The 23809-nt window shown below is 37.4% G+C and overlaps 1 protein-coding gene across 1 annotated transcript in view; it reads right to left on the reverse strand.

The window, feature by feature from the left end:
* Window positions 1–1109: 1109 nt before the first annotated feature.
* fbxw8 (F-box and WD repeat domain containing 8) overlaps window positions 1110–23809 on the reverse strand; it is a 144335-nt gene continuing 121635 nt past the window's right edge. The window contains exons 9-11 of the mRNA XM_073065469.1: window positions 10394–10567; window positions 8710–8826; window positions 1110–5617 (exon numbers count right to left, since the gene is read on the reverse strand). Coding sequence (XP_072921570.1) covers window positions 5476–5617; window positions 8710–8826; window positions 10394–10567 — 433 coding nt within the window. The 3' untranslated portion in view covers window positions 1110–5475. The remainder of the gene's footprint in view (window positions 5618–8709; window positions 8827–10393; window positions 10568–23809) is intronic.

Consider the following 23809-nt stretch of genomic DNA (forward strand, 5'->3'; position numbering starts at 1 on the left):
AAATGCAAGCAGGCTTTTCCCACTGAGGCTGGATCACTAGAGGTCGAGTTAAGGGTGAAAGGTGAACAGTTTAAGGGGAACATGAGGGGAAGCTTCTTCACTGTGGGACAAGCTGCCAATGGAAGTGGTGTATGCAAGCTTGATTTCAATGTTTCAGAGAAGTTTGGATAGGTACGTGGATGGTGGGGTTAGGGAGGGTTATCATCCTGGTACAGATTGAGGTTGAAAGTAAACAGTTTAAATGGTTTGGCATGGACTAGGACTGGGCAATAAATGCTGGCTTAGCTGGCGACATCAACTTCCTGTAAATGAATAAATTTTTAAAAAACTAGATGTGCCAAAGGGCCTGTTTCTGTGCTGTACTTTTCTGACTCTAAAAGAAAACCAAAGTTGTGGCCATTCTGATGATATTTTATGTCTACACCTCTTCATATTGCTTCTACTCTATCCTTCATCACATGAGCTTGGAGGAACCCTGGTTAAGTTTCCTATCTGGAGCCAAGCTTGGTGCTCTACTGTATTCAGCACTGACGTCAGGCTCAACCATCTTCAGCTTATTCTTTGCACTGTGTCAAAGACAGCTTCCATTTTCTCTCTCATACAGCACTTGGCTTTTTCTTGAACCCTGTATAGACAGGTTCTGCAGAAGGTCCATGGTTTGTGAGTTAATCTGGTAGGATTCCTGCATTATGCTGAATAAAACACTGGGTATTGCACTATTATTTTAATAGATGTATGTTTAGGATGAGGGAGATTTGTGCTGGAAGCTTATTTTTCTAAACAGTTACAAGATGAATAGTAACAACTCAGCAGCTGTGTAATCTGATATGTTCTTATTAAACAAATGGAGATGCTTGCTTCATTTTATGGGAATTGTAAAAACCACACTCACATAAATCAGAGTTGAGATACCTTGTTGATGTAATCTGTTGCCAATTAATCATTATTTCAATAATGGGATAATTCATGGTCCATTAGATAGCTAATGTTTGTTTTTAAAGCTCTTTTATAACGTTGAGAAAACATTTGATATCAGGTTTGACTGGTTTGTCTGTTAACTAACAATTCTACTCAGTCCTGCTACATATCAAAGATTGATAAAACAATGATTATAAAAATACTATTTATTTTTTGCAAGATTTGTTCACCAAAATGTTGACTTTTCTCAAATTTAAACAATTCTGCAAATACGATTGTAACCATCAACAGCCATTTCTGATCTAGCTTCTGTCCCCCGAACTGTTCCAATTCTGTCCAATGCAAGCTCGAGGAACATCAACACTTCTTTCAACAAAGTACATTACAGTCTTCTGCACTGAATATGGAGCTGAATTATTTCAGATAATCTGCAATTCCTGACTTAGATCCTCACATTTTCAATATTATTTACATTATTCTATCTGTAGCAAATTTGTTACTTGTTATAGTTTATCTCTCTCTCTCTCACACACACACATACCACAAGGCCATCTCCAACAAGACTATCGCACTGCTTATACTTGACATTCATTCGTAAATTAAACACTCAAATGTATATCATTAACAAGGAACTCAACTGAACCCACTAAATAGATAAGGGAGGTTAGTAACTGGGAATTCCTTGCTGAGTGATTTGCTTCTTCATATCTACAGAACATATCAGAAATGAGCTACAGTACCAAAATACAAACTAAACCGAGATCAGGCAGAGGTTGAAGAGAAAATGACAAGAGTTAATATCTTGGGTCAATGACCTGCCATTGGTACTGAGAATGTGATTGAAATACATTTTAAGTTGTAGAGACATGAAGGGGGGAAGTAAACAAAAGGGACGGGAAAGTTTTCAACATACAAATCTGGAAATGAATAAAACTGAAAATGTTCCATAATTTATTTGGCATATTGGGACCCAATGGATAAACTAGTCTAATTTATGATTTGTATTTTATTCAAATAAAATACTCAAAGCTGGCACCTTGCAGAGCAAAGGGGATACAAGGGGAGTAACATGATATCCAACTCCTAAGCTACTTGGTTTAAGTGCCTCTCAATAGTAAATTCACAGAAACTTCCATTCAGAATTATATTAGTAATGTTTTCAATTGAGTTTTTTTTTTACCTCCGAACCACCAGTAAGCTGTCGCACCCCTTCGGTAGCGCCATCTTAAACCAGAAGAGGCTGCCTGTAAGCAGAAAAATCTCAAGGTTGTATAATTTATATATTCTCTGATAGTAAATGTACTTTGAATCTTTGAATTACATTGAGGGATCCATATTTTTTTTTAAATGGCCCACATTTTCTCAATTGACTGTCAGTAAGTTTGGCACCGAAGGCCTCAAAAAGATCCAAAAAGCCACAAGAACCTAATTATGGAGCTATTTCAAAGGTTCATTATACAGTAAAATATTATATAGCCCACAGGTTATACAGATCCTAGCTCTGATCACAAGGTGGGGCTTGTTAACTTGACTTAGGATGGGGCTAAAATTAACTTTAATATGCTCAAATCTTGTGTTATCTTGTGATCCTGTAGGTCTTAAGGTCTTAGAAGTCTTGGCAGCAATGATGCAGTTATACTACTGGTATTAATCAGACAATGTTGAAAATTGCCTGGGTATATTGTTTCCATGGAAACGTCTTCAGATTTGCTTACAATGGGCACTTACTCATGGATAATGTGTTTGTGGTTCTCTGCCAGGACCACTGCATGTAAATGTGTACAAAAGAGCAGGCTGTCAGACGAAGAACCGACGATGTTTGACAACAATGCAACACAGCACCAAGGAAATTCAGGCTGAATGGGGCCATCAGGAAGAAGGTACCGGAGGCTTGGGTCTCACACCACCAGATTCAGGAACAGTTGTTACCCCTCAACCATCAGGCTCTTGAACCAAAGGGGCAACTTCACTCAGCTTCATTGTAATGTTACCACAACCTATGGACTCACTTTCAAGGACTCTTCATCTCATGTTCTCAATATTTATTGCTTATTTGTTTGTTTTCTTTTGCACACTGTTTGAATGCCAAAGTTGGTGTGGTCTTTCATTGATTCTATTATGGTTATTATTCTATTAAGGCCTTATTGAGTATGCCCACAAGAAAATGAATCTTAGGGTTGTATATGGTAACATATATGTACTTTGATAATAAACTTACTTTGAATTTTGAAATTAAGACAATAACTTCCCTCTAACTGGACCAATATGGAATTCAAAGGAAAATACATGTAGTTGCTGGATGTCTGTCATTTCGGCTTTCAGAACACTGGTGCACAAGTTCCTGATTGCTGTAGCCTAAGCTGAGCCAATGATCAGCTACTTCCATAGGATGAGTAGGGGCGACCAGTGACTATCCACGTAAATAAAGTATGTTACAGAGTAGGTTGGTGGCTGGTGTCTGACCTCCTCCTCCCCAAAGCCTTTCTGCCATCTAACGTGGGACTTCCCAACTTGGGGCCCATCAACCCCTCAGTTCATGGTAGTGGTCCAAGTCATAAAAAAACGTTTGGGAGCCCCTAATCTAAAGGCTTGTGTCAGGAATGTAATGGGATGATTTCCACTTCCCTGGATTCTTGCAACTCTAACATCACTCGATGTTTAAGCCTTAAAGAAGAGATTAAAGATTGGCTTTATTTGTTACATGTTCGTCAAAGCATACAGTACAGTGAAATGCGATATTTTGCATCAATGACCAAATCGGTCTGAGAATGTAGTGTGGCAGCCTGCCAGAAACTGTACTTCCAGTGCCAACACTAATCCTAATCTTAACTATATGTCTTTGAATGTGGGAGTAAACAGGAGCACACGGACTAAACCCACGCAGTCACTTAGAGAATGTACAAATTCCCTACAGACTGTAGTGGGAATCTAACCCTGATTGATGATCACAGGTGCTGTAAAGTGATTGCATGAACCACTATGCTACTGTGCAGTCATATGCAGAACAAAACAGTTCAACTGACTGCCACTTTATTAATTCCTTCCACCACCCAGCATATAGAGGCTGCAGTGTGTATACCCTTGCACAGCAAATATCCAGCATAGTTTCTCTGACATCAGTCCTAATTCTGCAACCTCTTCTACCAAGGAGGGTGAGGACTGTGATGTATTGGAATACCATCTCAGTCTTCAGCCATATAACAGGGCATTCTGGAAGGGAAATATTGCTGTTCCTTCAGAAACATCTGGTCCAAAGCTAAGAACTTACTACTAACAACATCATCACCTGGGAATACGTACCTTCACCTTATTTACTGAATGGTTGTAGGAGGCATTGATGGCAATTGGGACGTTCTGGGTTTGCAGTTTGTGGGTTGGACTGTAGTGCACGTTATGATGTGTTTCTGGTCGCTCTTTTTTCTGTTGATATTTTGGGCGAATTTGAATCAGGGTGGCCTGTAGATAATGAACACTGACCTGAACTCAATTATGCCTGTAATCTTACAATTTTGTGTTTTATATTCTATGTTTTTTGATAATTTTTTTGTTGACGTTTATGTGTTTTTTTTGCACATGGGGGATTAATGCTTTTTTTGTTTCATGGCTGTGAAGAAGACGAATCTCAGGGTTGTATACTGTATTCACACTTTGACAATAAATGTACTTTGTATCTTTGAATATATGAGCATTGCTGGCCTTGTCAATAACAGCTTGATCCTGCTAGTGAATTAAAAAAAATAATCAGCCACAGTACCAACACTCTATTACCATCCAAGGATCTTTCTTGGTAAAGTTAGGGCAGAAAGCAGCTTGCCTCTTAGCATTTTTGATCATACTAACAAATGTTCAAATTGAAAAATCTGGAAACTGAAAATATGTTAGGTTGGCACCCTAGGTTACCGCTGACAGGATTTGATTTCTAGGAGACCTAATATAAGAAAAGAGTCAATCACATTGTTGGAAATTTATTAAAAAATCAAATGTAAAACTTATTGCTGTTTCTTGAAAACAGTTATAGAGCTTCAGATTTTCTTACATTATTTGCACTTTCTTAATCCACAAATACACCAACCTGTGATTTATGCAAATTAAGTTTGTGAAACCGCCCCTCTCCACCTCAACATTGTTCAAATATCCAAATTACCGTGTGAAACAAATGACAAAAGGGAACAGCAAATAAAATAATAACACTGGAAAGTAAAGACGAGGTCTTTCATAAAATGTTTTGAGTAGAGGTTCCTAATCTTTTTTATGCCAAGGACCTCTACCATTAACCGAGGGGTCCATTTGAGACAGGCAGGAAGAAATTCCAAAAAAAAAATCGTTAAAAATGGTCACTTCTGTCATTTTCTTTGCAGTTCGACAGGAAACCAGAAAATGCCCTTTGTGAATTTCAAGGCTAGAGTTCTTTCTCGGTTCATTTGTCTCTCCAATGTCCTTTGTCTTCTGGTCAATCAACATATCCTTGCATAATGAAATGCAAGTTAGATGCACGCTTACTTTCAGAATTACTGTATGATTCTAATAGGACTAGTATATACATAAGATGACACACATTCATTTTATTTGGTCATAGGGCATTGAAAGTGCGATATTGTAGTTGTAACCAACATCTTCATCATATGATGAACGACAGATTGGTATCACTGGAGCAGATTTATTGACTGAAAAGTCGTAGATGTAAATAATTCCTCGGTGTCTGTAAAACAATAAATGGTAGATAATGACTTTAGGAAGATTCAAAAATCTTACAATATATTTACAATTTAATCTGTAGGGTAATGCTAAATTTCGTACCTATTAAATGCAAACCATAAAGTAGACTTTTCATTTTGAAGGTGCAGGGAAAAAAAAGAGAACCGAAGAATGGTTTGTGTGTTGATTACTGTATTTTTTTGGTCAGAAGTAAATGAAATATACTTGATACTTGGAGTTATTAGGGCTAATATTAGAGTTTGTGTGTGTGTGTGTGAGAGAGAGAGAGAGAGAGATCTGACAGTAACAGAATTAAACTTGTGTTAATGGCTCTATTATTTTATTAGCATAGGAAACATAACCTGCTCCATGTTAAAGGAGCTGAACTTGTATCTCAAGTTCAGACAATCCCTTTAAAGATATCATTAGTGGGTTGTGATGCAGTTGGGACCCTGTTTGTAGCAGAGCAATGACACGGCTACTGAAGCCATGCCTCACAATGCTGCAAACTTGAGTTCAATCTGATTATGGGTTTCCTCCAGATGCCCCACTTTACTACTACATTCCCAAAATGGTGGGCAAAATGGCCACTGTACATGAAGAATCTGGGGTGGGGGGCGAGCTGCACTGATGGGAACGAGTGGAGAATGCAAAGGGATAAAAGGAAGTTTAGTTGTGTGAACGAGTGTTTTATAGTTGGTGCAGCCTGTTTCTATGTTGCATCTCTATGGCTCCAATGGTTCTTTAACTATTTGGATAATTCCACAATCTATGGAACTGCTGAATGCAATAAGTGTTGCACAGTCAGCTTGTTAATATCAGCTTGTAATTAAATGAAAATTTGTTCTGAGAATAAACCCTGGACTCACGTGAATTTCTTTATCTACAGTTATAATTGTTTGTACCCTAGAAATACTGATGATTTTCGCTGCTACTGTCCCCAAGGATTCCAAATTCATAATCATTACCATGACCAAGCATCTCTCCTTCCCCTCCACATTCCCAACTACTTTCACTTCACTGGCAGCATGTTTGCTCAGTTTTAGAGACCTTAATTTGACAGTGCACGTTGGGCATTGTGCTGGTGTCACACAGTTCATCTGCCAGATTAAACCAAGGCAGAATTTTACTATCATGGGGTGTTAGATACTTGAGAATCCTCTTTAACATAAATGCTTAATGTGTAAAAGATATAGAGTTCAATTAATTACATAAGTAATTCTTATGTAAAACTTAACCAGTAAAATATTGCAAATGGTTGTTAAAATATGGTGCAAAAGTTTGTGGAGAAGTTGAAGCTTGATGGTAGCAGGGAGCTGTGAAATGAAAACATAGTCATTTCAGCACAGATGGGATTTGTCTGCCAAGAAACAGAATTATAGTTGGGGTTTATGCTGTTTTAATGTAGTAAAAGCATCCCAAGATGGTTCACAGTAGCAACATCAAAGAAAATGACACATTAGGGCAGATGATCATAAGCTTCAACAAAGAAATATGCTTTAAGAAGCTTTATAAAAGACAAAGCAGCAAAAGAGGCTATGGGCTTTGAGAGTGAAATGAACTGATGCTAGAAGTTCAGTAAAACCTAAGCTGGCAGAATTGGAGAAAAATTTAAATCTTGGAGGGTTGTTGGAGATTACAGAGAAGAATGGTTTTGAAAACAAAATGAGAATTTTAAAAGCAAAGTTTTGCTTAACCATAGTTAAATCAGGGTTTCACAAGCTGGGGTCTATGGACCCCTTGGTTAATGGTAGGGGTCCATAGCATAAAAAAAGATTAGGAACCCCTGGGTTAAATGAAGGTAAACAAGTACAAGGTGCTGTAGAGTGGAATTTGGTGCTGCATAACTTTGGTTCATTTTCTTTACAGACAGAATGAGAAAGACGGTCTGGAGTATGGTAGAATAAATAATGTAGAAGGATTTCAGCAGTAGATGAGCTGAGACAGGAATGGAAATGGAAGCAGGTGGCATTGGCAAACTGGTACAAAGCTAATTTCTGGGTTAAACTACAAATGTTGTGATCATCCTGGTCTGGTTTCAAACAGGATCTCAGGGAGAGAGATGGCATTAAATCTGGGGAATAGAGTTCATGACGTAGCCAAAGACGTAGCTTTGGTTTTTGCCTATCTGGTTGGATGAGCATTCCGACAGTGGAGGTTGCAAGAGAGATGATGACAATGCAAAGACAGGTGTCATCAGCAAATGCATGGGTATTAGCTATGCCCATGCAAGACTACAGATTTCTTCCATGAAAGGGAAAGCAGATGTGCTTTTATGACAAACTAATTGTTTCATAGTCACCACTTCTGAGAGATCCTTTTCCCCTCAATTTATAAGTCTAGATTATTTAATTCCCCTGCTGCCAGGGTGAGATTTTAACCTATTTCATTCTATTAATTGTCCAGATCTCCAGATTACTAGTCTAGTGTAACCACTATGGAAATAGGGTAGATAAGAATGAAGTCGGGCTATCGGGCTATCTAATGCAAAGATATACTCGTAAGTGTGACTATGCATAGCAACTGTTATGAAATCAGAATCAGGTTTATTATCACCAGCATGTGACATGAAATGTGATGTGAAAAAATGATTTTTTATGTGCTGAATAAGTCTTAATGATCCTCTCTTAATACTGATGAATGGCAAATCATTGTATACGTCATTCAAAAAAAACACACACAATGGAGCAAAAACTTTACTGAATATTCACCCTAGTGTCAAAGTCAGTCACAATGTCAAAATCAAAGACCTGTCTGGGAACTCAAGACAACAAGTTGGTTTTAAGTTAGCCTCTTCTACTGAATATTTCAGTATTTTCTGTTCTAATTACTTACTTTTAAATATATGTTTCTCCCACAACCTCAAAAATGTACCACACATTGCATCAGTGTGAAACTTCCATTTCTCAAAGCAGCCATCCTAATTGCTTCTGAGTGACAACCAGTCTAATTCTAGCACGCAGCAAACTAAGAGCTGAACTGAACTATTCACAAATATATAATACAGACGTGATTAAACATTTATTATTAATGCTAACAAACCCTGTTTGTTAACAGCATACAAAACAGATGCAATCGTGATCTAATTTGCCTTACCTCCGATGAGCAGTTAAGTCATCATCCATAATGCTAGCTCCTCTGGGGCATTTCTCATTGGGTATATTTGCTGTGATCAGTGTATGTGCACTAAAACGTAGGTGCCGCACAGGATGTCTGAAATAGTAATAATCAGAATCAAATTTATTTTCACTGACTTTTACGATATATAGTGCAAATATATAAAATTAGTATAAAATACGAAGTGAATAGTGTAGAAAAAAGGAATAATGAGGTAGTGTTCATCGACTGTCCAGAAAATTAATGGCGGAGAAGATACTATTTCTGAATAATTTAACGTGGGTATTCAGGCTCCTGTACCTCCCAGATGGTAGTAATGTGAAGAAGGCATGTCCCAGATGGTGATGGTCCTTAGTGACTAATGCCACCTTCATGGAGCAGAACTTCTTGTAGCTGTCTCCGATGGTGTGGAGGGTTGTGCCCGTGATGGAGTTGGCTAAGTCTAAAATCCTCTGCAGCCTCTTGTGAGTAACATACAGAAGTCTGAAACTCTTGTAATTGCTCTTTTCAATAGTCAGTCAATCAGTATCTGAAGAGTTCTAATCCAAAAGATCAACATCTCTTTTCCTTTCAAATGCAAATTAATCACCCATAAATATAATGGTTACATTTTGTGGTATTTAGTTTCTTTTCTATTTATTTCTTGTTTTGTTTTACGTCATAAACTCTTGCTGCTGCCTCAGAGAAAAAAATAAAGCTATCAAGTTAAAAATATTGCAGTGCTCCGCTCTGCTGACTAGTTTTGTTCAGTGAAGCTTGGAGCAAGAAGGTATCAGAGTTAATTCAATCTCCTGTCTGTATAGATCTGATATCAGTCAAACGACAGTGCCAGTCCATCTGCTTACTGAAAGCTCTGGTCTCAGTGCTCGGACTGTTTTCTCCGTTGTTAACCAATGATTCATTCTCTACATGTATGGACCTCTGTTCATGATATAACTGAGCGATGACACATGATTGAGTAGACTGCTAATGCACCCCAACAAGGATCAAACATTACAAATGCACTGGAAGCTCCACTGGTTACAGGTCCATATCCAAAACAAGGAAGCAATATTATCAGGAGGAAAGAACAAGAAATTAAGAGGTTGTTGGTTAAGTCCAATGGATTAAACTAGAGTACTTAATCCGGGCTAGCACTGTTGAGAACATTACAAATGGTACACATGGATTAATAAGATGATAGCCTTTAAGTAGAAAATCTTGAGTAAGTTCCAAAGAAATGCTCTAAGATTATTCATAAAGGAAGGAAGTTCTTTGTCTTTTGGGATATGGGGTTCATGCAGGACAGTGGTTCTCAAATAGCAGCCATGACTGGTAGAGTAGGCATGAGGGTTCAAATATTTCTGTTTCTTACATTCTCTGTTTGTGTTGTAAACAAACCATAGCATAACATATTTAACAGTCAATGGATGTTAAAAGAATTCAAAATTTGAGGTCTGTTTTAGGAAAAGCACAAAAAAATAGAAATTTTCAAAATTTGATAGTGAAAAATAGATCTTCAGAAAACTACAATCCATCTTTGTGGTTTTGATTGCTCAAATCAAAGCAGCATTTAAATGAACTAGTTGTTACAAATGAAATTCTTTTCAGTCCAATTCACAGATACAAGTACCTTCTTTGTCATATACAAAAAAATCAGATTTTAAATTCAATAAAGTCATACCTAGAATGTATTTCCCAGAGTTTTGTTCCCATTCGCTGTTCCCATACACAAACCAACCCTTCTTCACCACCACTGACAATCTTCCAGTCATCCATCTGCACGCAGGACACACCAAGTTGATGGCCATAGAGAGATATTACGGCTGTGTTTGTCCTTAGGTCATACACTCTCACCCTGAAAAAGAAAATTTGGCGTACATTATATTTTCCAGGGATAAAATCCATTTTCTTTGCAAAATAATCATTCCTCAATTCTTGACCTTTTGTTAAGAGAATATAGTTCATCTTCATAACAGACATGAAGATGAACTATCCCAATAAATTAGGAACGTTAAACTATAATATCACACTAACTGATTAAACTTTGTGAAATGTTTTATTGATGTATTAATTTTCTAAAATACCAGCTACACTATTTTAGAGAACCTCAGTGCTTTACTGCAGATCACATTTTTCTTAAGTTCTTAAAAAGATACAGTAAAAATGTTTGTGAAATGTGTTAGCTTTCATTAAATGAATTAGTAGTTACTTAACGGTTCAATTTAATATTTGAGAAGGTTATACAGTATACAACCTGAAACTCTTACTCTTCACAGACATCCATGATAAAGAAAAAAACCAAAGAATGAATGACAGAAGCATCATTAGGTTTGAGCAATGCTACAAAGTGTGCCACCTGAACAATGATTTAAGTGCTGTTTTTTTTCACAATCTCGTTCAAGCAGACTGTTGAGAATTAACTGTTCTATTACTATTGACAATGTAAGAGGTATTCATTGTGTTGATGTGAAATGCGTGCTCATTCATAGAAAGGCCTCATAAGCCCACTGAAACTAACTAAATCAGATTGGATTTACCATCAACACAAAATGAGTGTTATTAGTTACAAAATAATTATGTAAATGGCCTAAAGCATCCACTAATTCATGCTACTTATATCAAAGCAATCTGGCAAAGTTTACGTAAAAGCTCATGGATTTAAATTACAAAGCAAAAATCAAGTTTCCATGGTGAAACATCAGAAGATAGATAGAGTTGTGTTCTGTATGTTGTAAATACAGATTTTTAAAAGGCATTTGAAGTACCATATAATAGATTTAATCATATAAAAACCCATGGTAATAAAGGAGTGTGATAACGTTGAGTATAGAAATATCAGGATCAGGAGGCAGTGAGGGATGACAAATGAATAGGGTCTTACACGGGTCATTATTTGAATCATTGTTGTTTTCATTACATAGTCTAGACTTTAGACCGAGGTAAAGGAGTACAGTTTCAAAGTTTTCTGCAATATATGGGGTGCCATGGGAGCATTACGGTTGGCATTACTACTACAGCTCAGGGCATCACAGTTCAGAGTTTATTTCCAGTGCCACCTGTAAGGAGTTTATACGTTTTCCCCATGACCATGTGGGTTTCCTCCAGGTGCGCCGGTTTCCTCCCACAGCCCAAAGACATACCGGTTGGCAGGCTACTTATTCATTATAAACTGTTTATAATTAAATTGGTGTAAAATAGCTGGGTTGCTAGGTGGTGGGACATGCTGGGCCAGAAGGACATGTCCTGTGCTGCATCCCTAAAATAAATACAATTTTGCAAAATAATATGAAACTAAAGGAAAAAAATGGTTTGCTGAAAACATAGATAAACAGAAGCAATTTAATGTAGTGAGTACAACTCATCAATCTTGAGGGACAACATTTGTAGAGATAGTTTATCCCATTGGTTATTTAGTATTTCTTTCTTTGCAGATCTATCTGACTGGCAGAGTTATTGCAGCATGTTCTGTTTTAAAAGGTACTATTTTGAGAGGTATGTGAATAGAGGGATTTGGAAGTGTAATTTCTAAAATCTTTGAAAGCATAAGGAGAAATTGGGAAAAAAACACAAAGAATTAGGCTATTTTGTAAATAGTGGCATTCAACTAAACAAGTAAGCCAGATTTAACTTTTTCTCTTACTGGGATCCAACAGGTGGTTTGCAATGTGTATTATTCTGGGAATCACCCTTTGGGAAGGCTACCAAAGCCTCACAGAAGGTACTGAGATTGTTTACCAGAATTATACCAAGTCATGAGGGGTCATGTCTTGAAGAGAGTTCAGGGAATGGCTAAAGCTCCAAAACAGTGGCCTGTTCAAGTAAGGTGTGAAGATTCAGAACTCCTACAGCCAACTGGAAGAAATATGCTCGCAAGTACTCAAACTAGTGAAGTCAGGTCAAAGGTGTGTTTATTGAAAGCTACTCGAGAATAGTGATTAAATCTCACAAGTGAGTCAGGAAGCAAGTAGACTAACATCTTTAATATGGGCACAACTACAGAAAAAGGAGGAAACATTTAGAAGGTCAGGCAGCATCTGTGAAAAGAGAAACAGAACAGTTGCGACAGAGTTTTTGAATTGGAACTGTAACTCCATTTGTCTTTCCACAGATGCTGCCTGATTTCAGCATTTTCTGTTTTATTTCAGATTACCAGCATCTGCAGTTTTGTTTTGATCTTCGTGAACAAACCACTGTGGGTAACCTGTCTCTTGTGCACCCGGATTTCTTCTCACACCACAAAGCTAACCGGTTGAATTTGTTGTGTCTCCCTTCATCTGTTAATGTACTGTATGGCTATCATTTGCGGAAATTCAGAATCAGAATCAGGTTTAATATCACTGGCATACATTATGACATTTGTTGTTTAGTAGCAGCAGTAAGCTGCAATACATAATAATAAAAACTGTAAATAACAATAAGTACATGTAAAAAAGAAAACTAAATTAAATTAGTAGTGCAAAAGGCGAGGGAAAAGTACTGCGGTAGTTTTCATTGTCCATTCAGAAATCTGATGGTGGAGGGGAAGAAACAGTTCCTGGAATGTTGAGCATGTGAGAAGAGAGCATGTCCTGGATGGTGGGGTCCTGAATGATGGATGACATCTTTATGAGCATACAAAAATTACAAGCAATATTGCCTGTAATAATAAAACTGCAAAGACTACCATTCCTAATGCATCAAGAATTACTGTATTTCTAAATGGAGAGGAAGAAATCATTCTGTTACACTGATCAACTGGAAGATATCTATATCTATGATTATAAATATGAACTTTAGCAGAAAGTTAATCTAATACATCACCAGAAAATGAGAGAAATTTCAATTTCTACCAATTACACTGGGGAATTTATTCTCAGATATTATGGCAAATTTATAGGTCTAAAGAAAAGCAAGAACAGGCAAGATTTTAAATTGTGTATGTTTGTTTCAATACTTATTATTACTGAAGTACTTAGTCAATTTTGAAAAGAAAACTAATTTCATTTTTAATAATTTTTAATTGTTTCAAAATATTTAGGGTGTTCAGATTCCATTTGTCAAAGATGCAAAGGAGTTTTAAAGTTAGGAGCTTTAGAATGTGACATCCATCATTAAGCACGCTCACCTCCTGGGACACGCCTGCTTCTCAGCAGGGAGGAGAAATAGGAGCCTGAAGACCCATTCTCAACATTTTAGGAACAGCTTATTGCCTTCTGCCATCAGATTTCCAAATGGTCCATGAACACCACCTCACTATTTCTTTTTTGCGCTATCTACTTATCTTTGTAACTTACAATAATTTGTTATACCTGCACTTTACTGCTGCCACAAAACAAGATGTTTCGCAACTGATGTCAGTGACAATTAACCTAATTTGGATTCTGTCCAAATGAACTTTGTGAATATCTTATTCTGGTTCATTCATCTAATTACATCACTTATGACCAAGTCATAATCAAGTCTCCATACTGAATTAACAATCACAAAATGCTGGAAGAGCCCAGCAGGTCAGGTAGTATCTTTAGAGAGGAATAAACAGTTGAGGTTTCAGACTAATACCTTTAGAGACCTGTGTTGATGAAAGGTCTCTTCCAGAAATGTCAATAGTTTGTTCCTCTCCATAGATGCTGCCTGGCCTGGAACAGTGGAAATGCAAGGGGAGAATGCTTGCAGGAATCCCTATTCAAAGTACATTTCTTCTCAAAGTATGTATACTACGTACAGTCCTTGAGATTCATCTTCTTGCAGTCCACCACAAAACAAAGAAACACACAAAATCCGCATGAGACACCGTTTTTCCACACTCAATGTGTGGAAAAAAAGACAAATAATATAAAACAATAAAAAAGTAAACAAATAACACACAGAATGGGAATGCAAAGTCTCTGAGAGTGAATCCACAGCCACAGAGCCAATTCAGGACTGAGGTAAATGAAGCCCGTCCAGGAGCCCAATGGCTGCAGGTCATTGCCACAGAACCAGCTCGTCCTTTGCCCTCAGCCTCAACGCCTTGATCTTTTAAACCTGGTTCGGCCAAACATTGGTTCATTTTTCCCTTCTACCTTTCTGGCTGAAATGAGAGCTTTATCTTAATGGAATCTCTATTCTTTGGTGACCTGCAGAAAGGTGTCTGTGTGCAACAATGCTGCCTACAATTCTTTACTGACAGATTATTGCTCCATTAACATCCTAACTACAATACTGTAAGTTTTAATTTTTTTTATTAAGACACAGCGCTGAATAGGCCCTTCGAGATACGCTGCCCAGAAACCCTTGGTTTAACCCTAGTCTAATCACAGGACAATATACAATGGCCATTTAATCTACCAACCTGTACGTCTTTGGGCTGTGGGAGGAAACTGGAGCACCGAAAGGAAACCCACATGTTCATGGGGAGAACGTACAAACTCCTTACAGGCAGCAGCGGGAATTGAACTGTGGTTATTGGTGCTGGAAAGTGTCATGCTAACCACTAGGTTGAAACAGTTGGAAAACTTACTCATAAAAATATAGTAAGATGTTCAAAGTTCTGACTAGGGTCTCCATTCAATAACTGCTATTGTTACTTTGCAAATGCAAGTTACCAGGATAATTTTTATACAACACCAATACTACTTAATCATGTGATTAAACATTTGTGGATTCAGAATTGGCTTGCCTATAGATGTAGTATTTTCTGCCTGGAAGACGGTGTCCAGTGGTGTTCTGCACAGATCTGTTCCGGACCCCTGCTCTTTGAAATTTTTATAAATGACTTGGATGAGGAAGTGGAAGAGTTGGATAGTGAATCTGCAGATGACATTTAAATTGGTGGAGTTGTAGATGGTGCAGAAGGTTGCCATATGTTACAGCATGACATCAACAAGATGCAGAGATGGGCTGAGACAAGGGTTCCCAAAGACTCCTTGCTTAATGGTATTGGTCCATGGCATAAAAAGGGTTGGGAACTTCTGGGCTGAGAAGTAGCAAATAGAGATCAACCTGGGAAAGTATGAAGTGATTAACTTTGGACTGTCAGATTTAAAGGCAGAATATAGAATTAATGGCAGGATTCTTAGCAATGTGGAGGGACAGAGGGATCTTGTGGTTCAATCCAAATATCCCCTGGAATTGTTGCACAAGTTGATAGGTGATAAGAGCTGTGAGGTAATGTAACTCTACAAATCCCTGCTTACACCATACTTGGACTAAGAGTAAATGTCGACTGTTTACTCTTTTCCATGATGTTGCCTGACCCACTGAGTTTCTCCAGCATTTTATGTGTGTTGCCTTGGAATGTTGTATTCAGGTCTGGTCACCTCATTAAAGGAAGGATGTAGAAGCTTTGGAGAGGGTGCAGATGAGATTTATCTGGATGCTCTCTTGATTAGACAGCATGTCTTATGAAGATAAGTTGAGTGAGCCAGGGCTTTTCTCTCTGAGAGTGGGTGAGAGGCTTGACTTGATAGAGGTGTACTAGATCATAAGAGGCATATATCACTTTTTCCTAGGGCTGAAATGGCTAATACAAGGGACATAATTTAAAGTGATTGGAGGAATCATATTTCCATCTACCCACACTAGTGTTTTTGCCCCTTTGCCCATCAAATATCTATCTCTGCCTTAAACAAAATATTCAAAGAATCAATTTCTGCTGCCCATCAGTCTTTGGGGCAAACAAACACACACAGAGTGTGGTGGATGGATGAAATGCTCTGCCTATGTGTTGGTAGAGGCAGATACAGCAGGGCCATTAAAGGTATTCTTAGATAGGCACATGGATGACAGAAAAATAGTGGCTATGTAGGAGGGAAGGGTTAGATTGATCGTGGTTAAAAGGTCAGCACAACATTGTGGGCCGAAGGGTCTGTACTATACTGTAGTGTTCTATGTTCTACATTCCATATTCTATGTAAAGGCTGGATGATATATTTTAAATTAAATCCAACTAATTTAAATCAGTCTAAATCACCCTGTTTCGGTACTGCTCCTTTACTTTGTTCACTTGGTTATACCTAATAATTTCAATTCATTTATTTCTTGGGATCCTGGCAAAAGAGCTATACTGTACAACTGACACAATGAAAACATTAATTAAAACATTAATCCTGTGTCAAGGTCCCAAACCTTATTCAACATTCATTCACTCAACACTTCTTTAAAAATAAAGACTCCCCCCTCCCTCCTAATTTTTAAAAGTTTATTTTCAATCTATTTCTCATTTTAAATAGCTCTGTTTTTTTCATGGGAACCTAATTTGAATTAAGCATTCGGAAGTATGTAAATACTCACGAAGTTTCTGAGTCAGACAGAGACTTCAGCAGCAGTTCAAACTCCAAAGGATAATCTCAATGCAAACAAACCTGACCCTTCTGGTTTTGCAGGTTCCAGACACAACACAACACCACAAGTTGTTAAATTATGCTTCAAGTTACAGATGAACAACCATCAAAAGGATAAACTGGTATAGCTTTGGGTTCAATTACAGCAAATCCATCCTCCAGAAAGCAGATAAACTTGAATAATTCTTTGAAAACTCCCTGTCATATTCTTCAAAATAGATGGGGACAGAAAAGAGGAAACTACAGGCCACCTAATTTAACATCAGAAAAATGTTAAAAACTATTATTAAAGATGTTGCGTAGTGTTTAAAAAATTTCCAAAATCAATAAGGGAACTCAGATTTGACCATGGCTTCAATGAGGTATAGAGTAAATAACTGTGGGCAAGTTTCAGGGTATAATTTATGGAAAATGTGAAATTGTCCGTTTTAGTAGGAAAATAGCAGTGTAATCTAGGATTCCTTGTGCATGATTCACAAAGGGTAATTTGAAGGAAAATCAAGTAATTCCACAAATTAGCACAATGTTGTAAGAAATGAATAGAAAAGTAGGGAGGGTATGTTTCAGTTATATACAGCATTCATAACATCACATCTGGGGTACTGTGTAAATCTGTTGTAGGCAGTTCAGAGAAGTTTACCAGACAAATGCATGGAATGAAGAAATTATTGTTGCAGGTTTGGACAGGCTAGTCTGCCATTTATGAAATTAGAAGGGAATTCAATTAAAACATAAGATCCTGAGGGATCATGACAGGGCAGATGAGGTGAAGACGTGAGGGCATCTAGAATCATTGTTCAAAGATACAGGTTACCCATTTAAGATGGAGTTGAGGCAAATGTGTTTGCCCCAAAGGCTGATGGGCAGCAGAAATTGATTCTTTGAATATTTTGTTTAAGGCAGAGATAGATATTTGATGGGCAAAGGGGCAAAAACACTAGTGTTGGTAGATGGAAATATGAAGTAGAGGTTACAGCGAGATCAACCCCAATCTTACTAAACGGTGGGGGCAAGTTTGAGGGGCCAAGTGACATACTACCTTGTGTTTATGTGCCAAGCTCCTGAACTTATGCACATGGTTACTTAGCCACACTGCTTTTTATTGTATAACAGAACCCCTAGCACTTTAGTTTCAATTTCCTTATCTATCAGCGTTCTTCAACTTTTGTAGTGCAGGTCTCTGACCTGCAATACAATAACAAACCTCAAAACCAATGGCTATTTTCCTTTAATTCCCTAGAAGCTACTTCAAAAATCAAAATGTATTCTCTGCAGGAGAATCAGCATGGGGAAAAGACAATGTGTTTTCATCACAATGCCCATGCTTTTAGAAACACTCTCATCTGCTAATGCAGAATTAGTATCAATTTAAATACAAAGACAAACAGGAGCTTTTATTATGCATTTGTAAGAATTTGCCAAGCAAAGTGCTCTAGAATTAATCAATCTAAAGTTCATAAAGTAATTTGACAATTAATCAATTATTCTGCAAGCTGCTCCTCAGACACAAGTATCCTTTTCTTGGCAGGCAAAACATATCTAACAATCTGACACCCACCATGGGACAGGGCTGCCAACTGCACCCACAATTTACAACTAAGAGTCGGCTTCTCAGAAGCAAAGAAAAAATCCATTAGACTTTGGACTTGTGCCACAACTCTGCAATATTTGTGTTTCTGTTTCCATTTCTCCACTGTTTATGGATTATCATTTTGAGCAGCTTAGCCAAAGGACCATCTGAGGAAATCTCTAAAGCACCTGAAACAAGCATCTTTTTGGTGCCTTTAATCAACTAAATGGAATCTGAAATCTGCTCATTGTAGCTTTATCACATGCTACTGTAGCTCCCTATGCACATGTCTGCTTCCTGCTTTTATATAAAAACAGCATTCGGTCTTTAATTTTAAAGTGAGACTTTTCTTGCCAAATTAATTTTATAGACATAACAAATAACCTTAACAGTTCTCACTGGAATACCAACTGCATCAAGCAAATGCTGCACATACTTTTAGTGGAAAATATTTTTAAATACTTCCATTTGCTGATCTTTTTCCTAATAGAAGGACATGTTTTAAATAGAGCAATCTAATTTTTCCTATCAAAATACAATTCGTGATTGTGTAGCAGATAATGATTTCTTTATACAATTTAAATCCTTCACCTGCAGTAAATGACAACTTTGATACCATCTTGCACCAGAAATTAGTCTTCTTCAATAGACTCATAGGTACATATCAAGTTTCCTGTCATCTGCAATTCATACATTTTATGAAAACAAACCACTTCATCAATAAGAGGAAAATGTCACTACTTCTGTGGTAATACTATATATTGTTTTATATAAAAATAATATTCAGCTAGACAACAATGTAACTGATGGTTCTTGGCAAGACAGCCTCAGATTCATGGTTCTTGGTTCTTTCCAAGCAAACTGCTGGCATTGTTTCTTCTCAATGGAATAGAATTGGTGCATTAAGATTCATGCTATCATGGTAAATAAAAACACTTTTATTCCTGCTCAGTTTTGGCCACGATTTATTGCTCATCATGAACAACCCTTGAGAAGTTGAACAGAGATCAACTTTCTGAACCACTTGGTTTTCCATGGTAAAACTATTCCCATTGCCGTGTCTGGAATTCTTAGATTTTGACCTTGCAGCAAAAAAGATGCAAGAGAAATGTACAGTGGATTCCAGTTAATTGGGCCATCCATTTAACTTGGGCAGCTGTTTATTTGGGACAACTGAGAAGGCAGCCAGGATTCCCTTCATTTATTTGGGACATTATGATGCTTAATTGGAATAGGAGACTGTTGCTGAAGTTTTAAACTATCGTCAATCATGTACACTTGTGCAGCCATTAAACACCAAACAGTGCTTAGAGTGAATAGTTGCATGTATTTGTGTAAAAAAAAGCAGCAATTTTGTCACTGATAGTTGGCGAAAAATAAACAATAAGACAATTCGGAACTGGTCTGCTCACTGCGGTTTCAGGCATTCAGGCTTGGAAATGCCAGAAATGGCTGGCAGTGAAAATGAAAATATCACTATTTCAACAAGTTCGGAACTACAAAGAGTTTGAAGGTGTTGACAATCATCTTGAATGTTACAATGAAAATGAAGATTTGAATGATAATTGTCAAAAATATTGTATGAAGGTCCATTATCTGCACTGAGATAGGTGCACTGATTTTGTTCATTAACAATCAACCAAAAGAACATGTCAGTGTACACTGGAAGATTTCCTCCATTGATAATTATTGGGAACTACAGTTTAATAGCACTATAGTAGTATTGTTAGTATTCTAATTTGTTCTGTATTTCATTTAAATACATAATTTGTTACTCAGTTAAATGTTAGTTTGTCTTCTTAAAATGTTTTAACTACTTCCATGAAACTTTGGCTAATTGGGCTGTTTAATTGGGCCAAAATGTACTGGTCCTGCTGTGTCCCAATGAATTGGAATCCACGCATTTCCAAATTGGGAAGGCGTAAAGTTCAGGGGGGAACATAGAGATGTTGAAGATTGCTGTCCATATTCTTACTCTACTGCTTTGTTGTGATGCTATAAAAATTAATTGAGTTGCTGCAGTACAGTCGTTAAACCATCCTACTATGATAAAGATTTTTCCAACGTAACATTATTGGAGCTGAAGGCATCCTCTGTAATTCCTACCAATTATTTGATGCTGTCAACCATCCCAGCTACCTCAATAGGCTCAAACTTGAAGTACAAGCCATTGACAAACTAGGTCATTCACCCCATTACTGTAAAGTTAACAAGGATACTGCTTTCCTGAGCCTATACTAATCCTAACTCTCCTTGACATCTCCATAAGCCTGACTGAAATTATACTAAGTTCAAAGCATCATAAGGTTTCACATGTCTTAGTAAATTGATTTCAATTTCCTCATCGTTACGTCAAGATCTCTAATTACTTACAAGGTCCCAGTAACCTTTTCTAGTCATAGATTTCAATGTATATTATATGTCGCACTGATCCCAGGCTGCACCTTATTGGCTCCCCATTGAGGTATCAACCAGTGTATCCTGCTCCTCTCCCCCTTCTTTTCATTAGCCTCCTAAGCACAAGCAGATGATAATTGCAGTTTCATGAAAATAGTGGTTGCTTCCACTCCAAACTCTTTTGTTTTTCTTGTCCAACACACAGAAACAGCTAGGTGCACATATCTTATATTGTCTTCAATGTTCCCTCTAAGATGTGTGTGTGCGTGTGCATTGGCCTGTTACATGGGCAAATCCTGGTTCATCAAGCTATTTCCTTTACTTTACTGCAAATTCATCACCATGGTTTTGGACTTCAAACATTGGGAGAAAGGAATTTTATACTGAATGCCAAGGACTACCAGTCTAAAATGTAGAATTGCTTTGGTATGTTTTATACAAGACTGGCTTATACTAGCATTGGAAATTAATGGACACACCACAGTCCTTTCCATCTACTATCAGCACCAAAAAGGGTGGCAGGTTAGACCAGTTTTAGTCATATAGTCATAAATGTAGTTTCATATTTAACAAAAAAAAATCTATTTCCTTAAAGTAGGAAACTATAGAAAAAGCAAGGTCTGATTTCCATATTCATAAAGAAGGTGCCTTTAAATGGCAAACCTTCCCATTTCCTGTTAAAAAAGGCTATTTTATTTCCCAGGTTTTAATTTCAAAACATTAAAAGCACAAAGAAATTTTTTTTCCCCAGATTCTTATGTTGGCTTTAATTGCTGCACTCTTTACCAATATTGATTTTCAACTATGAAATAGCTTTACTCCCTTAGTGCAAGCTGAAAATTTACTTTGAATTCAAAAACCAAGCTGCTAGTGCTAGATACTAACCCCTCATTACAAACTTATTACTCAAAACTGCTGCATAATCTAGATTACTCTGGCTAACGTTTCCCACTATAATCAGCAGTAGTGTCAGTCTCCATACTGGGAAAAAGACATCTGAAAAAAAAAAATCATCTTGCCACATATTCTGTCTTTCAATGGATTCATACAAGCTCCTTCCTTTGAATATAGCCTTGCTCAATTTCTACCTATCCTTTTTGCCCTTCTACTCAATGCTTTCTACTTCATCCAGAAAACCTTCTTTCGATGCAACAGTCTCTGACTTTCTGAATCATATATATCAAGCAGAGATTTCTTTTTGAAGCTTGGTAATTAATTCCCATGGCACAATGAAACCAAAAAAACAAAATTAAATAGCATAGGCACTATTTTGTAATGGTATATCTAAGCAAGAATAATCCCAGAAGATGCTTTTTTGTTAAAATTACAATCCTTCCACTAGTAGTCCCACTTGAGACTATTTAATGAACAAGATCCAGAAATGTAACATAATTCTGCAATGCGAGTAAGACTGATGCAAGCAGATTAATGCTAACAGCATCAATAATTGCCCCCACTAATGATCACAACAGTGAAGCCAAAAATGACACAACCACATTAGCGTTAACAGGATAAATAATTCCTTTGACTTATTTCCAACACAGTTGAGGCAGATGTGCTTCAAATTTTGAGTACAAGGAGACAGCGTTTAACCAAAAAGCTTGCTCTGAATGCTGAAGTGCATGTAGCACTCTTAGTCCTTGACGAGATGATGTAATGGCTTTTGTTTTAAATTTTCAGCAACTCAAAGACAGTTCTGCTTTCTTGAAATTGCATAAACTTGACATCATCATCACACAAGTGCATGTGTAGAAATCATTGAAGGCTAAGGAAAGTGGAAATTAACGGTAGAAACTGTTGCTGAACACATACAGGTACATCACAAGAGGTTAGTAATATTTTGTTGCTGATCGAATGTACTAGATGTTAACCAAATGGATTAACTCTGTAAGTTAAAACTGCCACCTCTGAATTGGAAATAGGATTACAAGCTCCCAAATGGAACTCTGAGCCTTCTATTTTAATATGCTAAGTAAGATTCCTCTGAGAGTAGCAGCCCGCACACATTTAAATATGAAATTAGCAAAGGCTGACCAATACAGGAAGATGTTGGAGAAAACAGTGGGACACATGCTTGTAACTTAACCAAGGATACAATTCTCAACACTTAAATGGAAACAAGCTAAAAGGTACATGATGGTTCAGGAGATCTCTCATCCACTGTCTCCAACCTCTGTTCATTTCTACCTTCTACCCAAGATCCACAAACCTGACTGTCTGGGTAGGCCCATTGTTCCTGACCAGCTGAACTCATGTCTGTATGCCTTGAATCCATTTTGTCCCCTTGATTCAGTCTCTACCACCTACATCTGTGACATTTAACATGCTTTTGATCACTTCAATCACTTTAAGTTCCCTGGCCCTGATCCTCTAATTTTTTTTTGAATGTGCAGTCTGATACAATTCTATCCCCTATTAGGAAGGCCTCGGAGCTCTCTGCTTCTTTCTAGGGAACAGACCTAACCGGTTCCCCTCTACCACCAACCTCCTATGTCTGGTGGAACTGGTTCTCATGCTCAACAATTTTCCTTTTGGTTCCTCTAATTTTCTCTAAACCCAAGGTGTAGCCATGGGCACCCTAATGGACCCCAGTTATGCCTGCTTTTCATTGGCTACACAGAACAGTCCATGTTCAAAGCCTTCACTTGTAACACTCCCCAACTATACATCAATACTGCATCAGTGCTGCCTCCTGTACCCATGCTGAACTCATCAATTTCATCAACATGGCCTCCAACTTTCATCTTGCTTTCAAATGTACTTTGGTCCATCTCTGATACCACTCTTCCTTTTATTGATCTGTTTCCATCTCTGGAGTTAGACTATCTAC

This window comes from Hemitrygon akajei, chromosome 14 (assembly GCF_048418815.1).
Source record: "Hemitrygon akajei chromosome 14, sHemAka1.3, whole genome shotgun sequence".
NCBI classification, from domain to species: domain Eukaryota; kingdom Metazoa; phylum Chordata; class Chondrichthyes; order Myliobatiformes; family Dasyatidae; genus Hemitrygon; species Hemitrygon akajei.